This window comes from Euleptes europaea, chromosome 4 (genome assembly GCF_029931775.1).
Source record: "Euleptes europaea isolate rEulEur1 chromosome 4, rEulEur1.hap1, whole genome shotgun sequence".
Lineage (NCBI taxonomy): Eukaryota > Metazoa > Chordata > Lepidosauria > Squamata > Sphaerodactylidae > Euleptes > Euleptes europaea.
This window is the reverse complement of record NC_079315.1, coordinates 105,180,460-105,198,350: the sequence shown is the minus strand read 5'-3', so window position 1 is coordinate 105,198,350 and position 17,891 is coordinate 105,180,460. Positions and strand designations below refer to the sequence as shown.

The 17,891-nt window shown below is 43.9% G+C and overlaps 1 protein-coding gene across 1 annotated transcript in view; it reads left to right on the top strand.

Moving 5' to 3' along the window:
- The window catches only part of SLC1A3 (solute carrier family 1 member 3), a 53,726-nt gene extending 44,097 nt beyond the window's left edge, over positions 1-9,629 (top strand). The window contains exons 5-9 of the mRNA XM_056848392.1: positions 10-305; positions 1,905-2,138; positions 2,879-3,073; positions 7,173-7,307; positions 9,331-9,629. Coding sequence (XP_056704370.1) covers positions 10-305; positions 1,905-2,138; positions 2,879-3,073; positions 7,173-7,307; positions 9,331-9,535 — 1,065 coding nt within the window. The 3' untranslated portion in view covers positions 9,536-9,629. The remainder of the gene's footprint in view (positions 1-9; positions 306-1,904; positions 2,139-2,878; positions 3,074-7,172; positions 7,308-9,330) is intronic.
- The last annotated feature ends 8,262 nt before the right edge of the window (positions 9,630-17,891 follow it).

Here is a 17,891-nt window from a genome sequence, read left to right as displayed (position 1 = left end):
CACTAACAGTTCAAAACAAACTATGAAGAAAGGACGTACCGTGTCCCAGTCGCAGTGAATGAATCGTCAGTCATCGCTGCCATTATAAACAACGTGACAGAAGCAGTGGAGAATCTCACCCAGATGAAAACGGAGATGATCCCTGTCCCAGGTGGTGTAAACGGAGTGAATGCCCTTGGACTGGTAGTGTTCTCAATCAGCTTTGGACTGGTGATTGGGAACATGAAGGAGCAAGGACGGGCATTAAGGGACTTTTTTGATAGCCTTAATGAGGCTATCATGCGACTGGTAGCACTAATCATGTGGTAAGTGTTGAATGGTACATTAATGTACTCGGTAAAAATGGGATCATGTGACCACTAGCAAATGGGCCAGTTCAAGAACTAGTTTATTTAAGTATGTATTTGTTTAGATTTCTACCCTGCCCTCAATCCCCGGCCGAAGCCGGGCTCAGGGCGGCTAGCAACATGATATCAAATACAGTAAAATACTATAAAACACAATAAAAACACAATATAAATAAAACAATTTAACATCCCATGAAACATCAATAAATTAACAGACAAATGGCACTCAATTAGTGACACATAGAGGCCACTGTGGGCCTGGTAAGGCCGCCAGGGCCCCCACATGATAGTTGAGACAATGTACAAAGCCCCCACAAGTAGTTGTAATAGTATATAAGCCCAAAAGGGGAGAGGGGGACATTTGTTTACTTCAACATAACTTACTTCAAGATCATTTTCAAACCAGTTTGATTGTTTTTAATCAACCCGAATTGATTAACTACGGAGTCTGATCTTTTAAAATTGTTTTTATGGTCTGCTTCTATCCTGAAGACAGCTTTACCAGGTCATTTATACTGCTAAAAGTTTTATGTTGTGTTTTTAATGCTCCAGCTGGGCTTTTTAATAGCTGGATTCTTGTAATTTGTTAATTGTAATGGTTTGTTATGCTGATTTACTTTGTGTGCTGCTTTGAGCAGGTTCTCTGGACAGGTGGCATAGAAATTTTATAATCAGATAAATAAATTGGCAAAAAAAGATGTCAACATAAAGTAAGAATAAGCATCAATAAACAATTGCCCCATACACCAAAAGGAAGGCACAACAATGTGTAAGGATAAACAGAGGTCACAGAAAGAATGCAAATGATCAGCAACATGCTAACATTTTCCATTTATTCCCCATCAATTTCCTGCACAGTCTTTCTCAGGAGTAGTCAAACTGGGGATAGGAGGGGATAGAATGCATAGCTTTGGCTGCACTTACCTTTAGAATGGGACAGAGAAGTTCTAAGTGAGAGATTGTGAGATAGTAGGGCATATTTGGTACACACATGGGCTTGTTGCTGTATAGCATAGTATTATGTTTCTATCTTGAAGGAAGGCAGCATGGTATAGCCCAATCCTTTCTTGGAAGCTAAGCAGGGCCAGCACTTGGAAAGGAGAACCCCCTTCCCAGGAAGACTTTGCAGAGGAAGGTAATGGCAAACCACCTCTGCTTAATCACTTGCCTTGACAACCCCTTGCTGGGGTTGCCATAAGCCAGCTATGACTTGACAGCACTTTAAGCGCGCACACATAGAACAGAATCATAGAGTTGGAAGGGACCACTAGGGTCATCTAGTCCAACCCCCTGCACAAGGCAGGAAATTCCAAACTACCTCCCCCCCACACACAGCCCAGTGACCCCTACTCCATGCCCAGAAGATGGCCAAGGTGCCCTCCCTCTCATTATCTGCCTAAGGTCATAGAATCAGCATTGCTGATAAATGGCCATCTAGCCTCCTCTTAAAAACCTCCAGGGAAGGAGAGCTTGCCACCTCCTGAGGAAGCCTGTTCCACTGAGGAACCGCTCTGTTAGAAAATTCTTCTACCTTGCTTGTTTCTATCTTGCTTGTAGGTATGCCCCACTTGGGATCATGTTTTTGATCGCTGGGAAAATTGTTGAGATGGAAGACATGGGTGTGATTGGAGGACAGCTTGCCATGTATACCGTAACTGTGATCATTGGATTGTTAATCCATGCTATTGTCGTCCTCCCGCTACTGTACTTCCTAATCACTCGAAAGAACCCGTGGGTCTTCATTGGAGGACTGCTGCAAGCTCTCATTACGGCCTTGGGGACGTCGTCAAGGTGGGAACAAGTGTGACCCGAGCCTACTTTGCCTTCAAATGAAATTTTACATAGGATGAGTTGGTATTGTGATTACTGAAGACTTCCAGTGCAATCCTAGCCAGTGTTACACCATTCCAAATCTATTGAGTTCAGTGGCCTTAGAAGGATGGATGGATGGATGGATAGATAGATAGATAGATAGATAGATAGATAGATAGATAGATAGATAGATAGATATGAAAACATTGTGCATGGATAGCTAGCAAAATATACATGGAGTTGCACATTCATAAACATGCAAATCACTGAAACCAGTGCAGCAGGTATAAATAGTATCAACATTATCCAGTCTGTGCTGGTGCCCATCAGTCCAGCAATTGGATATCTGCACAAAAGCCTACTTAGGTGCACCAGTTTTCTTAACTAGATCAGAGTGCTTACTTGCAGCTGACTATATGCAGATATATCTGCACAAAAGCCTACTTAGGTGCACCGATTTCCTTAACTAGATCAGAGAGCTGACTCGCAACTGACATATTCAATAATTTCACTGAAAAGCGTTATATTTAAGGGGAATGCACAGTAACAAGGTGGTTGGTCCCTGTAGCATTTGTTCAGGGTTCCTGTTTCACACATTCAAAGTAATTATTGTTATTGTTGCTGTTAATGGTACTCAGTCACGAGTCACATCGCAATTTCCTGGCTTTTGCAGTGTGGTTGTGCTATCTTTCTGCTTTTCCCTCCTGCTCGCACTATAGTTCCGCCACCTTACCCATCACGTTTAAGTGTTTGGAAGAAAATAATGGAGTGGATAAACGTATTACGAGATTTGTGCTCCCTGTGGGTGCAACTATTAACATGGATGGCACGGCTCTGTATGAGGCACTGGCTGCGATTTTCATTGCCCAAGTCAATAACATGGAACTAAACTTCGGACAGATTATCACAATAAGGTATGGAACCCTTATGAAAACTGTGAGGTACTCGTCTGCATTGGCTCTTTTTTACAGTGCAGCTAAGGTATGTTGCAAAAGGGAAAATGTGTTTTCTTCCACTATGGATATGGAAGGTATCACCCATGGTGGATTTCAGCTCCTCGCCATGTTTACCTGTGGTTGGAAACACCTGTTTGTCATGCTCACACACATGGGGGCCCCATGAATCTGTAGCACTAACAACTGAGCTTTCCCTCACAAGGCTCTTGCATGAAAGGAAGGCTCTTGCACTAGAAGAAAGTGCCCGCCATTAACAGAATGGATCTTATAGGTTTGTATCCCCCCAAAATGTGTATTGAGATAGATCCATTTTGAATACATGAACACATGAACACATGAAGAGGGGAGTGGACATGTTCATGGAGGATAGGGGTATTCATGGATACTAGTTAAAATGAATACTGGTCATGATGCATACCTATTCTCTCCAGGATCAGAGGAGCATGCCTATTATCTTGGGTGCAGTGGAACACAGGCAGGATGGTGCTTTAGTCATCTTGTTTGGGGGCTTCTTAGAGGCACCTGGTTGGCCACTGTGTGAGCAGACTGCTGGATTTGATGGGCCTTGGTCTGATCCAGCAGGGCTTTTCTTATGTTCTTATTCTCTTATGAAGCTGCCTTATACTGAATCCGACCCTTGGTCCATCAAAGTCAGTATTGTCTACTCAGACAGGCAGCAGCTCTCCAGGGTCTTAGGCAGAGGTCTTTCACATCACCTACTTGCCTAGTCCCTTTAAGTGGAGATGCTGGGGATTAAATCTGGGACATTCTGCATGCCAAGCAGATGCTCTACCACTGAGCCTCTCCCTGTGGACTTAAATGAAAGTCTCTGCAGTCAAATTTCCGGCAATTGTACCCTTGTTGCAGTTTGGGGTTTGCCACAACCAAAGTTCCTCGGTTGCCAGTTGCGGGGTGGGGGTGGGGGGGCAAATCCTACTGTGGCTAGAAGGAGTTCTTTCAGACTAAGGAACTCCCCTCCAGCCTAAGGAGTCTCCCACCAAGTAGTTGTGTAAGTTGGAAGAAGCCTTACAGGTTGGAGGCAGGCTTCAGACTTGGCTGAGGCTCTGTTCAGTTTTGGGTTGATTAGCCCTGCCTCGTGATTCATTTTACTAGTCCACTACTGTGACAAGTACAGGGTTAACCACTGAGACTTAGGAACAGTCAGCCGATGCCAGCAGTCAGTGGGCAGAGTCTAGAGCTGACAAGGGTGCTTTTTGGAGGGAGAGAAGCGTTCTAGATCTTTTAGCTCTGAGCTCCTGAACGTGTGGTTGTGTGGAGAGACTCTGAGAACCTGTGTGTTCATACACTACCTAGCGTGAATAAACCAAACCTGAGTGGTGACAAGGGGAAGATTGTGGTAGAGAGAGAACCCTTCCTTCAGTCACTGGGAGGTGGCTCCTGAAATAGGGAAACTCCTGACTCGGTGTTCTTGGGGAGAAAGATTTGTTTTTCACAGGAGGTGGGCAAATCTAAGGAGTGAGAAAGGTTGTGGATGAACCTCCACTCTCTGGTATTTTGTGTGCTAGGGTAGTCAGAGTCCTCACTGAGTACATTAAGTATAAGAATATATTGAATAACATCTGAGTTTATTACTGAGTAACCTGAAGAAACTGAACTAAGAACTAAGTACTGTGCCTGTAACCATCTAAGATTTTGAACTGCTCATAACCATCTAAGCTTTGTGCCTCTCTTGAAGAAAAACCATCTATCTAACAACCTTTTTCTGTAAATAATAAACTTCTATTTATATTCAACGTTTTAAAATCAGCTTCAACCTCTAAGCCTCTCTATTCACCTGGGGGAGGAAAGGGAAGATCTCTCCTCACACAAACAAGGGTGACAGACTGTGGGGAGTTAAATAATATTAAAACCTCCTGTCAGCTACTGGTAGCAGGAAAATTTGTGAGGGTTCAAAAAGAGGGGAAACAAAGAACCATCCCACCTCACAACTACATTCTGTTCATTTTCTTGCACACAGATATTCCTACTACTCCAAATTGCGAGCTCAGGTTTTTTTTTTGTTAAAACTACAGATGTGCAAATACAGCTTTACAAATAAATAATTTTGATGCAGTGTACATCTTAGCAACATTTTGCCATGGGTTGGATCAGTTTCCGCCTGATCCGATTCGCTTTCCCTGCAGCACATGGCAGCTGTAGGGAAGTTTATTCCCCAAGACTCGCAGGGACTGATTCAGATCAGGACCATGCCATCAGGGGAGGAGGGCCATCACCCCTGACCCACCCACCCCCCCCACCCCCAATAGTACATACACAGCCCTGCAGTGGGGCAGAAAGCATCTCCATGGCCAGTTGTAATTTATCCCTTAGTAAAGTAATAATTATGGGTGTGAAAACTGGACAGTGAAGAAAGCTGATAGGAAGAAAATAGATTCCTTTGAAATGTGGTGTTGGAGGAGAGTGTTACGGATTCCGTGGACTGCCAAAAAAACAAATCAGTGGGTTATAGATCAAATCAAGCCTGAACTGACCCTAGAAGCTAAAATGACTAAACTGAGGCTGTCGTATTTTGGTCACGTCATGAGACGACAAGAGTCACTGGAAAAGACCATCATGATAGGAAAAGTTGAGGGCAGCAGGAAAAGAGGAAGACCCAACAAGAGATGGATTGACTCAATAAAGGAAGCCACAGCCTTCAATTTGCAAGATCTGAGCAAGGCTGTCAAAGATAGGACATTTTGGAGGACTTTCATTCATAGGGTCGCCATGAGTCGGAAGCGACTTGACGGCACTTAACACACACAAAGTAATAACAATAATAAGACTCCAGATGGATGAGAGACGTGAGTTGTATGCAGACCTCCCAATACCTGCTATGCCTTATTATAAAGCCTGCATTATGCACTTGTGCCTGTCAAATTAATGGTGGAAGGGGGGGGGAAGCCAACCTTTGTTGGATCTTATGAGAATCCCTCTACTCTGAAATATTAAAACCATAAACAGTGGTAGGAGTCCTTATAAGGATTCCCGGATGTGTAATTGAGCTGCAAAAAAAGCATCTGGGGAGGACCCCAAATTAATTTTTTTCCCCATGCCATTTCTCTGACTGGACATTCCTACCTCCAGGCAACTTTAAACCCTGGGAGATCCCAGGTTCAATCCCTGGCATCTCCATTTAGAAAGATCAGGTCATAAGCAATGTGAAAGACCTCCACCTGAAACCCTAGAGAACCACTGCCAGTCTAAGTAGACAATATTGGCCTTGATGGAACAAGGGTCTGTTTCAGTATGAGGTAGCTTCATGTGTTCATGTGACTGACCCTCAGTTCTTCCACATCCGTAAAAGCAGGACACCGAAGTGTTGGTAATAAACACAAATATAATTGATTAGTCAATCAGTTAAAAGACAAATGATTCATCAACTAAAAAATTATTTAATTTGTTGGCATTCAGTCAACACAGTAGGATTGTATGTTTTAATCTTACTTCGCTTACTTAGGGGAGGTGCTGTAGCTCGGTGGTAGAGCATCTGTTTGGCATTCAGAAGGTCCCAGGTTCAATCCCCAGCATCTCCAGTGAAAGGGACTAGGCAAGTAGGTGATGTGAAAGACCCCTGCCTGAGACCCTGGAGAGCCGCTGCCGGTCTGAGTAGACAAGAGTGATTTTGATGGACCAAGGGTCTGATTCAGTATAAGGCAGCTTCATGCGTTCATGTGTTCACTCAATGCAATATGAAATTCTGCTTTCAGGTTCACGTGTACTGAGGGATACATTGCTTTGTATATATGCATGAAATGCTCCATGGGTGGTTTGGTTTGTTGATGAATACTGTATTCATACTGTATATGCATATGAATAGGGTTGATGAGTGCTTTATCTCGTTTATTACTTCTGTGTTGTCTGATTGTTGAAGGAGTCTGGAAGTATGGATGAATGATCAGGCTTAGGTGCCAAACCACATTTTTGGCTACGAAAACAAGCAATGGATTCAAGTTATAACGTTCTGATCCAAATTGCTGAATTTGCTCAAAAAGTGATTCTCGGGACATTTGCATTGTAAAAACCAACAAAGAGTTATTTCCTCTCTCTTGCACAGCATCACGGCTACAGCTGCCAGCATTGGGGCAGCAGGAATTCCTCAGGCTGGTCTGGTCACCATGGTGATTGTATTGACATCTGTCGGCTTGCCAACAGACGATATTACCCTGATCATTGCAGTGGATTGGTTTCTGTGAGTATTCCCATCAGGGCAGTGTAAGGTGAACAATAAAAGGACTCAGGCTAGACAACCCTTGTTAAAACTGAACTTTCCAATTATTTTGTTTCATTCCTCTATGGAAAATTACATGTGTTTTTTTTCCCTTTTAAAATAATAGTAACGTGCAGTCAAGGAGCCCCGTGGCGCAGAGTACTAAGCTGCAGTACTGCAGTCCAAGCTCTGCTCACGACCTGAGTTCGATCCCGACGGAAGTTGGTTTCAGGTAGCCGGCTCAAGGTTGACTCAGCCTTCCATCCTTCCGAGGTTGGTAAAATGAGTACCCAGCTTGCTGGGGGTAAAGGGAAGATGACTGGGGAAGGCACTGGCAAAACCACCCCGTAAAACAAAGTCTGTCTAGTAAACGTTGGGATGTGACATCACCCCATGGGTCAGGAATGACCCGGTGCTTGCACAGGGGACCTTTACCTTTTTAACGCGCAGTCAACACCACCTGTGTTCGTCTCTTACCTGGAAACCCCTACGTGGTCACCATAAATTGACAGTGAATTGACAGCACTATCCACCACCAATATGTAGCCATATTCAATAGAATATCGGACTGTTGATGTTCAGCCATCAAGAGACCCAGCATAATGACGTGATTAGAGAGTCATGGAGTTTTAGGATTGGAAAGAACCTTGGAGGTCATCTAGTACAACTCTATTCTCAGTGTTGGAATCTGCAAGTACAGTACCCCTAAGAGATGGTCTTCCAGCCTCTGCTTAAAGACCTGATGCAGTACCACAGAGTCTAATATGTTTAGTGTCGTCCATGATACACAGAAATAGCCCTGAGGAGCTGCTGTTTTGGGCTGTTGGGAAACGTTCGTGTAATGATAGCTAAGGAGCCACTTCAGGTCAGGAAAAGAGTGCAGGGCGGAAGGCTGAAACTCTTTCCCCAATTGCACTGTGATCCTAATCTCTGAGCTCTGCTCACGATCTGAGTTCGATCCTGACGAAAGTCGGTTTCAGGTAGCCGGCTCAAGGTTGACTCAGCCTTCCATCCTTCCGAGGTCGGTAAAATGAGTACCCAGTTTGCTGGGGGTAAAGGGAAGATGACTGGGGAAGGCACTGGCAAACCACCCCATAAACAAAGTCTGCCTAGTAAACGTCAGGATGTGTCGTCACCCCATGAGTCAGGAATGACCCGGTGCTTGCACAGGGGACCTTTACCTTTACTTTTACCTAATCTAAATCAGGTCTGCAAGCGCAATCATGGAACTCTCTGCACACATGTAGTGTTTGTAGTGTTCATGGTGACTTTGTAATGTGTGAATTGGCCCTTAGAGTTATAAAATGATGTGTGCTGCTGCTTTGATAAAACTCTGAGTCCCTCTTGGATGGCTTACAGCATACCCAAAATGTCACGAGAGCCAGTCACAGATCACCTCTGCACTGCATAGTTTGACCCTTAGCAGGTTTCACAATTTTATCTTTTTCTGTATACCATAATACCTTCTCGTTGTGATACCGACACACACAAAAAACTTTGATTACACTTCCTAATTTCAGCTCAGTATTACGTATATCGTCATTCTAGAACATGCTTTCAACAGCTCCTTCGAAATAGTGACTTGACTTATTTAAATTCTTAAATTCTTCCAAGTAACATCAGGGCCCTGCGGGATCTAAAGGAGTTCCACAGGGCCTGCAAAACATGACTGTTCCTCCAGGCCTACATCTGAGGATAGCTGCAAGCCTTTCTCCATTTTCATCATTTGCTGGCCTCCCCATCCTCCCCCAACCAGATTTGGGGGTCCGCTGTTCTCCAGGCCTGTTTAGGGTCTAGTTGCTGCAAACGAAAGAGGATGCCATCTTGTTCTATTGTTTTAATGTATAATGAAGAATGATTTTACAGTATGTTTTAATGTATGTTTTAACCTATGTTTTATCTTGTTGTGAACCGCTGTGAGCCCGGCTTGCCGGGAATGAGGATGGGATAGAAATGCAATCAATAAACAAACAAACAAACAAATAAATTACAACCTATTCCACAGGGACCGCCTGCGTACCACTACTAACGTTCTGGGAGATTCCATTGGTGCAGGGATCGTAGAACACTTATCACGGCACGAGTTGAGGAACAAGGATGCGGAGATGGGCAATTCCGTGATCGAGGAGAACGAAATGAAGAAGCCTTACCAGCTGATCTCACAAGAGAATGAGAATGAAAAGCCCTTAGACAGTGAAACCAAGATGTGAGGTATAGACGGTTCAATACAAAGCACTAGATATGTGGGAAGTGTACACTTTCTCCAGCCCTTTCTGTATCCTATGCTCATCTCTGTTCAAACAGAGCACTTGGGGTGGGGAGATAGGAGTTAATTAGATTTTATGAGAAACACAGAGCTGCCGTCACCGAATGTCTCTTTGCCCCCCCCCCCCATCCTTGAGTTGTCTAGGTCAATAAAAAGCGTGACATGACTTCACACATGAAGACAGTGAAACCAAGATGTGAGGTATAGACCGTTCGATACAAAGCACTAGATTTGTGGGAAGTGTACACTTTCGCCAGCCTTTCCTGTATCCTATGCTCATCTCTGTTCAAACAGAGCATGGGGGGTGGGGGGGGACATAGGAGTTAATTAGATGTTATGAGAAACACAGAGCTGCCATCACCGAATGTCTCTTTGCCCCCCCTTCCTTGAGTTGTCTAGGTAAATAAAAAGTGTGACGTGACTTCACACATGGAGACAGTGAAACCAAGGTGTGAGGTATAGACAGTTCGATACAAAGCACTAGATTTGTGGGAAGTGTACAATTTCGCCAGCCTTTTCTGTATCCCATGCCCATCTCTGTTCAAACAGAGTACGGGGGGGGGGGGGGGACATAGGAGTTAATGAGATGTTATGAGAAACACAGAGCAGCCGTCCCTGAATGTCTCTTTGCCCCCCTCTTCCTTGAGTTGTCTAGGTAACTAAAAAGTGTGATATGACTTCATACATGAAACCGTACAGCTGCCTTATACTGAGTCAGACCCGTGGTCTCTCCAGGTCAATGTTGTGTACTTCGACTGGCAGTGCCCCTCAGGCAAAGGTCGTACACATCACCTACTAGTTTGATCCTTTTTAAAAAAAACAAAAAAACTAGAGATGCCAGGGAGTGAACTTAGGACCTTCTGTGTTCAAAGCAGATGTTCTACCATGGAGTCACAGCCCAGCCTAATGCGCTCACATCGTCAATACTGTGAAGCAGACAGAGGGCGACAAGCAGCACATGGTGCTTACCTAGACATGACAAGGAAGGGGGTGGCGGAAGGAAAATTCGATAGCAGCTCCATGTCTCATGTAATGTCTAGTTAAACTCAGTGAAATAAAATTTCAAATTAATAGTGCCTATGGTATACGATTACATTCCTTTTTTTAAAAAAAAGCGTGCATCACAATGTTGTGACGCAGCGTGCTGTGGGGCAAGAAAAAGTTTTTAAAATCAAATTACCATGAATATCGAAGTGTACATGTTTTCTAGTCCTGTAAATGTGATATCACTTTATATAAGCTGAAAAGTCAAAGTAGACAAGTAATCTTGAGAAGGGGGTTTGTTTTTTAAATGACTTTTACAACTTTCACAATGCCAGTAAGCCGCTTTTTACACTTGATGCTCTCCCCCAGAGAAGTGAGTATCAGAGTTTTTGGTTTCTCTTTATAAAGCTATTATCTCCTTATTATATTGCTATTGGAGCAATGCAAGTAGGGAGGCTGAGGTTTTATTCGAGGAAGAAGTGTGTGCGTAATGTTCCCCACGTCTCACATTTGCTCTAATGCCAGCTAAGGGAAAAGTACACACCATGTTGTCATGTCTAATCAATGGGATATTTTAGGATCAGGAAGATCTTGATAACTTCCTGATACTGTGCACCTTGGCATCCCATTGACTTCCTAGATCATGAACCTGTAAATACCTCTGTGTACAATACCACTTCAGAGTGGAGTTTTAAAATGGCTGCTAGGCTGCCTTTGGACATAATTATTAAGCCACTTAATTTACACTGAACATTCCACTGATCTGCTCAAGTTGTGACTCACCAATCTAAACGGACCCTGACCGGCCATTGGAGGTGGCTCAGCAGGATTTTGAGAAGCGTCCTGCTTTTGCTTCCAGATTGAAATTGCAAAATCAGGGGAACTTGTGAAATGTCAGGCAGATCACACAACACATGAGATATATTTGGCTCCATGGGTCATCAGTTGTACAGACCTGAACTAGAATTCCTTAGGGCCAAACTACATATTACATTTTTTTGGCAAGTTGGATTGGGGTTCCCCAGCCCAGCTTGCATAACCTGCAGTCACACAGTAGCTACAGGGAAAGGCATTTTTAAAGTCCCCAGGAGTCCAATTCTGCTCAGAACTGTGGCATGGGGGGAGAGGTGCAGCCTTCTCCTCCACACTGATTCCCCAAGCTGAAACAGCCCTGGAAGGAAGTTATTATCATAACTTTGGAGCTGAACATGCTCAGAATGATCTGCATGCAACTGCAAAGTTATGAAAATAACTCTGCAGGGGCTGTTTCGGTTCAGGAAAACATTGTGGAGGGGAAGGCAGGAGCCCTTCTCCTTCTGAGCTGAATCAGGCACCTGGGGAATTTAAAAATGTGTTTTCCTTGCGGCTGCTGTTTGACTATTGGGAGAGCAAGTCAGGTCTGGGAATTCCCAACCCAACTCGTCCTTAGTGAGTGAAACAGTTTCACACCAGAGTTTGGAACCTAAGTGACATGTTAATGTCATATCTACACTACAAACATATCGGTTTTATATCAGTTTAACTCATAGGTTTTCTGATGAATTCTAAGAATTGTAGCTATCCCTAGCTCCCCTCACTGAACTACAGTTCTATAGTGAGTGAGTGAGTGAGTGAGTGAGAGAGAGAGAGAGAGAGAGAGAGAGAGAAAGAGAGAGAGAGACTTTAAATTTGTGGCACACACTCCCCTTAACTGCTCAATATCTCTTCTCTAACTGCAATATAATTTTGTGAAAGTTGATCGTTATATAAAGGCAGACAGTCTCAAAAGTAATAGAGATGGCTTGTCACAAACATTCACTGCATTCTGAGCCTTTTGTTTTCAAAGGATGTGTTCAAATTATTTCCACCACATATAGAATGTATGCCATCGTTCAGACATCACAAGAAACTGTAGTGTTTATAGTGTGGTTTGACAAACTCTGGTTAGTTGTGGCATCTGTATGCAGACAATTCCACAAACTGTGATTTGTTGGTCGTCGCCAAACTGGAGTCTCAAAGCACCGTTTGTTAAGGACACGTTGAACTAATTGTGCTTGACTGTGATTCACAAGCTGCAGGTTGTTGAGCAGCGCTACCCTTCACAGCTGCCTGGTCTCAAAGGCAGCAATATAGGAGAGACTTCTTCCTTTCCGTGAGGCAGGAGAGCGAGGCACGAAGCAGACAAACTGAGGGTTTTTCCCCCACAAACCTGGATTTGTTACTTACCTCTGGTGCAGTAACCAGAGTTTGTTGCACTAATCGTGGTTTGTTGTGATGCCTGCACGTACTGCTGGTCTGGCCCCTGAACTTACTGGGAACATTTCTAATGGGCCAGTGCCCTGGAGGGCTGCTAGCAGCCAGGAACATGCTGGGGCAAGCGGCCCCTTCGATGCTCACAGAATTGCAGGGGCCACAAGGGTTGGTGTCAGGCAATGGCAACAGTGTAAGTAGGTTGCCAGAGCCTGGTTCCAAACACTACAGGGACCACTTAGCTAAGCTTGCTCCAGGGTTCTTTTGACATCCCAGTCCACCCCATCTCCATATAGCAGCTGTCTTCCTTCACCTTAAATATCAAACAGGAGGTATCCTTGAAAATTCCTGCCGTAATAGAAAGAAGAGCTTACAACCAGTTGTAACAAGAGCACACGAGGCATTGAACAATAGTTCCCTTATCGTATCGGAACTGCACAGGACAGCAGAGTCCTCCCCAAAAGACCGATCTTCCCGTTAATTTGGTCTGCTTTTATTCTCTTGATAACTAATGGAAATTACTTGCCAAATGTATTTTTAGGGGAGTAAAGTTCTCCCACTGACTTGCTGAGTTCTCCATGTTATCGGCAACTCCAGCCTAGGAAGTAATCTGGCAGCAAGTAAAACTAATATGGTGCTCTGTTCCTTATTACTAGGAAAAAGAATATGTACACAGCAGAATAGGGGGGGAAGCTTTTAAATAAATATTACAAATTTAAGAGAGGGTTTTAAAAGAGCAACAAGGTCGGCTTTCTTCCGGGAGTATGGGCAGAAGGAATTTTTAAAAGCTGAGCTAAAATTCAAACATTGTAAATTTTTTCGAAAATGCCAAGCTTACTCCTTGAAGATGCCCATTTATTTAAAAAAAAGTGATTTATATATATATTTACACAGTATTGTCATAAGAGTTAGGAAAGGTTTATGAAACCACAGCAGTTTGAGGTGGGATGTTTCAGTGTGTGGACAACACACACAAAATTGGTTGCATAGTCTACTAGAATTTTTTTTTAAAATAGTATTTCTATGAGACAATATAGTCCCTGTATCAAAGCTGCTGTGCAAACATTTCAAGGTTAACACATGTAATTGTTGTCTCTGGGAGTTCATTCATTTGATCACAGATTTGAAATGGGGAGAATCCTGAAAGATGCCAGAACTGTGGTGTTTTATCTGCTCATTCTTGATACACTGAAGAATTAGACAGATTTCTGGTAATGTCACTTCCCGTTGCTAAAAGTTTGGAGTTGTCAGGGCTGGCCAGACTAGACAAGAGAGCCAACATTAAAGTTGCCAGGAGATCCCAAAAGAGCAGCTGCACAGGCCCCAGTGTCAATCAAAGCTTTGGCGCTGGGAGATACGCCAGTAGGGTTGCCTGGTCCCTCTTCACCACCGGTGGGAGGTTTTTGGGGGCGGAGCTTGAGGAGGGTGGGGTTTGGTGAGGGGAGGGACTTCAATGCCATAGAGTCCAGTTGCATTTGTGAGCCAGAGGGCCACTCAAACTTATCGCTACTTACATAAAATCATACATGTCACTTGCAGAGCTGTCCAGGCATTAGAGAAGAAACCAAGTTGAGCAGGAAGCAAAAATAGAAAATTTTCAGTTTGCAGTTTCCAAAAGTTTGATTGCTGTATTCCTAGGGTTGCCAACCTCCAGGTACTAGTTGGAGATTTCCTGCTAATACAACTGATCTCCAGCTGACAGATATCAGTTCACCTGGAGAAAATGGCCACTTTGGCAATTGGACTCTATGGCACTGAAGTCCCTCCCCTCCCCAAACCTCGCCCTCCTCGGGCTCCACCCAAAAAACCTCCCATTGGTGGCGAAGAGGGACCTGGCAACACTATGTATTTCATATGGCATTTTGGTTTTGGAAGAGAAAGGATTTCAAGCAGTCTGTTTTGATAGTCAAAGGAAAATTTAAATTGATTGTCATTGACACAGACACATCCCACTTGATTTTTTAATGTCTACTATTCAAAACCCAAAATGAATGATTGTCTTTTTCTACACCCTCTCACTATTCTGGGTGCAGAATCCCCTTACCACTGATCCCCACATGAATCAGACCATTAGGCCATCTAGGTCAGTATTGTCTTCTCAGACTGGCAGCAGCTCTCCTGGGTCTCAGGAAGCCGTCTTTCACATCACCTACTGCCTGGTCCTTTTAAGTGGAGGTGCTGGGGATTGAACCTAGGACCTTCTGCATAGGAAACAGGCTCTTCCACTGAGCCACAGCTCTTCCCCATCAGCCCTCCTGCACAAATGAGGCTGTGTGCACCTATTGCTTTGTCTGGGAGATGGAATGGCTCACCCCAAAGTTCAGCTTTGGGGCATCAATGTCACATGACTTGTGGATGAGAAACTCTCTCCTTGCTATGCAAGTCTTAGTTAAAAGAGCATAGTCGATCCTATAATCTGTCTTCTTTTCCATCCTGGACCCCTGGAAACCAACAGAATATGTGTGATGTCATGCTCTGTAATTATTGCATGTTTCCTCAACACCAAGCAAGGTTTAACATCTCTCAGCCTACCTCTTACATCACTGAGGGCTTCCCATCACATCACCTTCACAGCATGGGAACGCAGATAGTCCAGAAAGTCAGAATGAGAAAGGAACTTGAGATGTGGTTCCCCTTCATGCCAGCCATTCCCACATTTCCCAGGAGTAGCGACACTGGAGTGAGGAGGAGCCACATCATGAACTCTTCCTTTGTGGCCCAAGACCTCTCACGCTTCCTTTTCAGCATGGGAGAAGGGGCCTTTAGCCTCCGCCACCACCCGATGGGTTTTCTGAAACATCGAGGCTGATCTGTTCCAAAGTGTGACCTAGGAATGATCCCCAGAGACACAAACACTGCAAACTGTGAAGTGCAAAAGATATTTTGAAAGCGTCAGAATGCTGGTCATAGGCAGGTCTCTCCTTTGGAGCAATGAGGCAGGCTCTTTATTCCCGGAGTAGCAAGTCCCTCTAGAGTCCCACTTAGCCTCCTCTAGAGCACTCCATCTAGAAAGCAAATAGGAGTTAACCCTGCACGTTCAGGAGTCAGGCGCTGTAACCAATGCAAAGCTCTTGAGTTATTACTGACTGAATGCAGTAATAGGCGATCCTTTTTCTTTGTTTGTCTCATATTTTTGCTAACCTGAAAAGAAACCTGGATTACAGACTAGAGATATTTTTATATAGATGCTGTATTCACTGTGTTGGTACAAATGTTAATTTTAGATTATATGGAGTAACTTTTTAATTCTGTTTTGCTTTTGATTGGGTACTGTGTTTGGAAATATGCTGCAAAGCATTCATGTCAAAGGCTGATCTTCTGTGACATCGACTGGGGGGAGGGGAAGAATTGCGTTACCAAGTATGTCAGCTTATTATTATTATTATTTTGACACTAACTCTGTTTCTTACGGAAATCAGGTACCATAGAACAATCTCTTTTCCCTGCCCCCTTCGGGGCGGAGGCTGGGTTCGCCCAGTGTGGCTCAACAAACATTACTTTGTAGATGTATTTTCCAATAAAATTAGTTTTACATTATTATTTTTTAAACTGTGTGAATATTTTTTACCCAGAAGGTAATGGGTCTCCAGGTATGGAATATGCTACACACTAGCTCACACTTACCTCAACACACAAGGTTAACACAGCAATGTGGTGTAATGGTTAGTGTGTCAAACCAGGACTAAGGAGATCTGGATTAAAATCGTTTACTCTGCTATGAGGATCGCTGGATGACCTTGGGACAGTAACTCTCCCTCAGCCTACCCCATCTCACAGGAATCTTGTAAGTATAACATAGGGGAGGAAGAGCCACATATACCTCTCTGAACTCCTTTTAGAAAGAGCAGGATAAAAATGTGTGCGTGAAAGAGAATTCTAAGTATATTTATTCAGAAGTCAATTTTATTGATGATGATTAAAATTGCCAATTGCCCTTGTGCCACCAAGTTTACAGCGGGCATCACCAGTCACCGTGGCCAAAAGAAGAAGAAAGTGCTGTCAAGTTGCAACCAGCTCACTGTGACCCCAACCATGGGATGTTGAAGGCAAGAGATGGTTTGCCATTGCCTTCTTCCATGTAGCAACCCCCTTCTTCCTTGGGGGTCTCCCATTCAGGTACTAACTGTTCCCGACCCTGCTTAGCTCCCAAGCCCCAAAAAGCATGGGCCAAACTGAGCGATTCAGGCTGCAAATCACCATAGCCAACCCTACCCAAGTATTGTGATACTTTTTTTTGCAGGTGGGAGTAGGACTGGCCCTATCCAACAGGTGGATCAGATGGAGACCAATCGATTCCCAAATCAAACTGGAAACCAAGGAGCCCATGTTATTCTAGTATTTCAATTTCTATAGTTATGGTCTCACTCTGAATCCAGTTCCCACCCCGCAACCTCAAAGCCATCTCTTGTTGGTGGTAATTGGTAGGCATTGGCTCCTCCTCCGAAGGAACTATGCATCCTGTCCTTGTTTGCTTTAGAGCCACAATGCAGTTGAATGTTTTCAGGCGCTCTTCCAACTTAAGCAGCTGTCTTATACCCATGACCAGTAAAAATACAACCATGTTACTGTTTCAGAGGGAAGCCATGTTGGTCTGTAATGGAACAACTAGATCCAAGTCCAGCAGCACCTTAGAGACCAACAAGATTTTCAGGGTATCTGATGAAGGGAGCTTTGACTGTCAAAAGCTTATGCTCCTAAAATCATGCTGGTCTCTAAGGTGCCACTGGACTCAAATCAACCACATTCAACCATGTCACAGCTCTTTAGATGAATCACAGCAATGTATATCTTCTGACAAGAAATGGTACTTGAATGCTTGTCTAAATTATCTAAATTATCTTTTGAGATATGGTGTGTGAAATTGGATACGATCTCATTACGTTGTTTCATTAACTGGTTCCTCTACACCACATGGAGAGGATAGCACCATTAAGTCAGCTGTTTAAATCATTATGTGGCAGATGGAAACTCCCCGGCTGCCTCGTAAGGATTTTGGACAAGGTTCCAGAAAGGCTCTCAAAATCAGCTGCTGGAATGCCAACTGCAGCAGCAAACAAGTGACAACATATACTGGTAAACTCTCACCT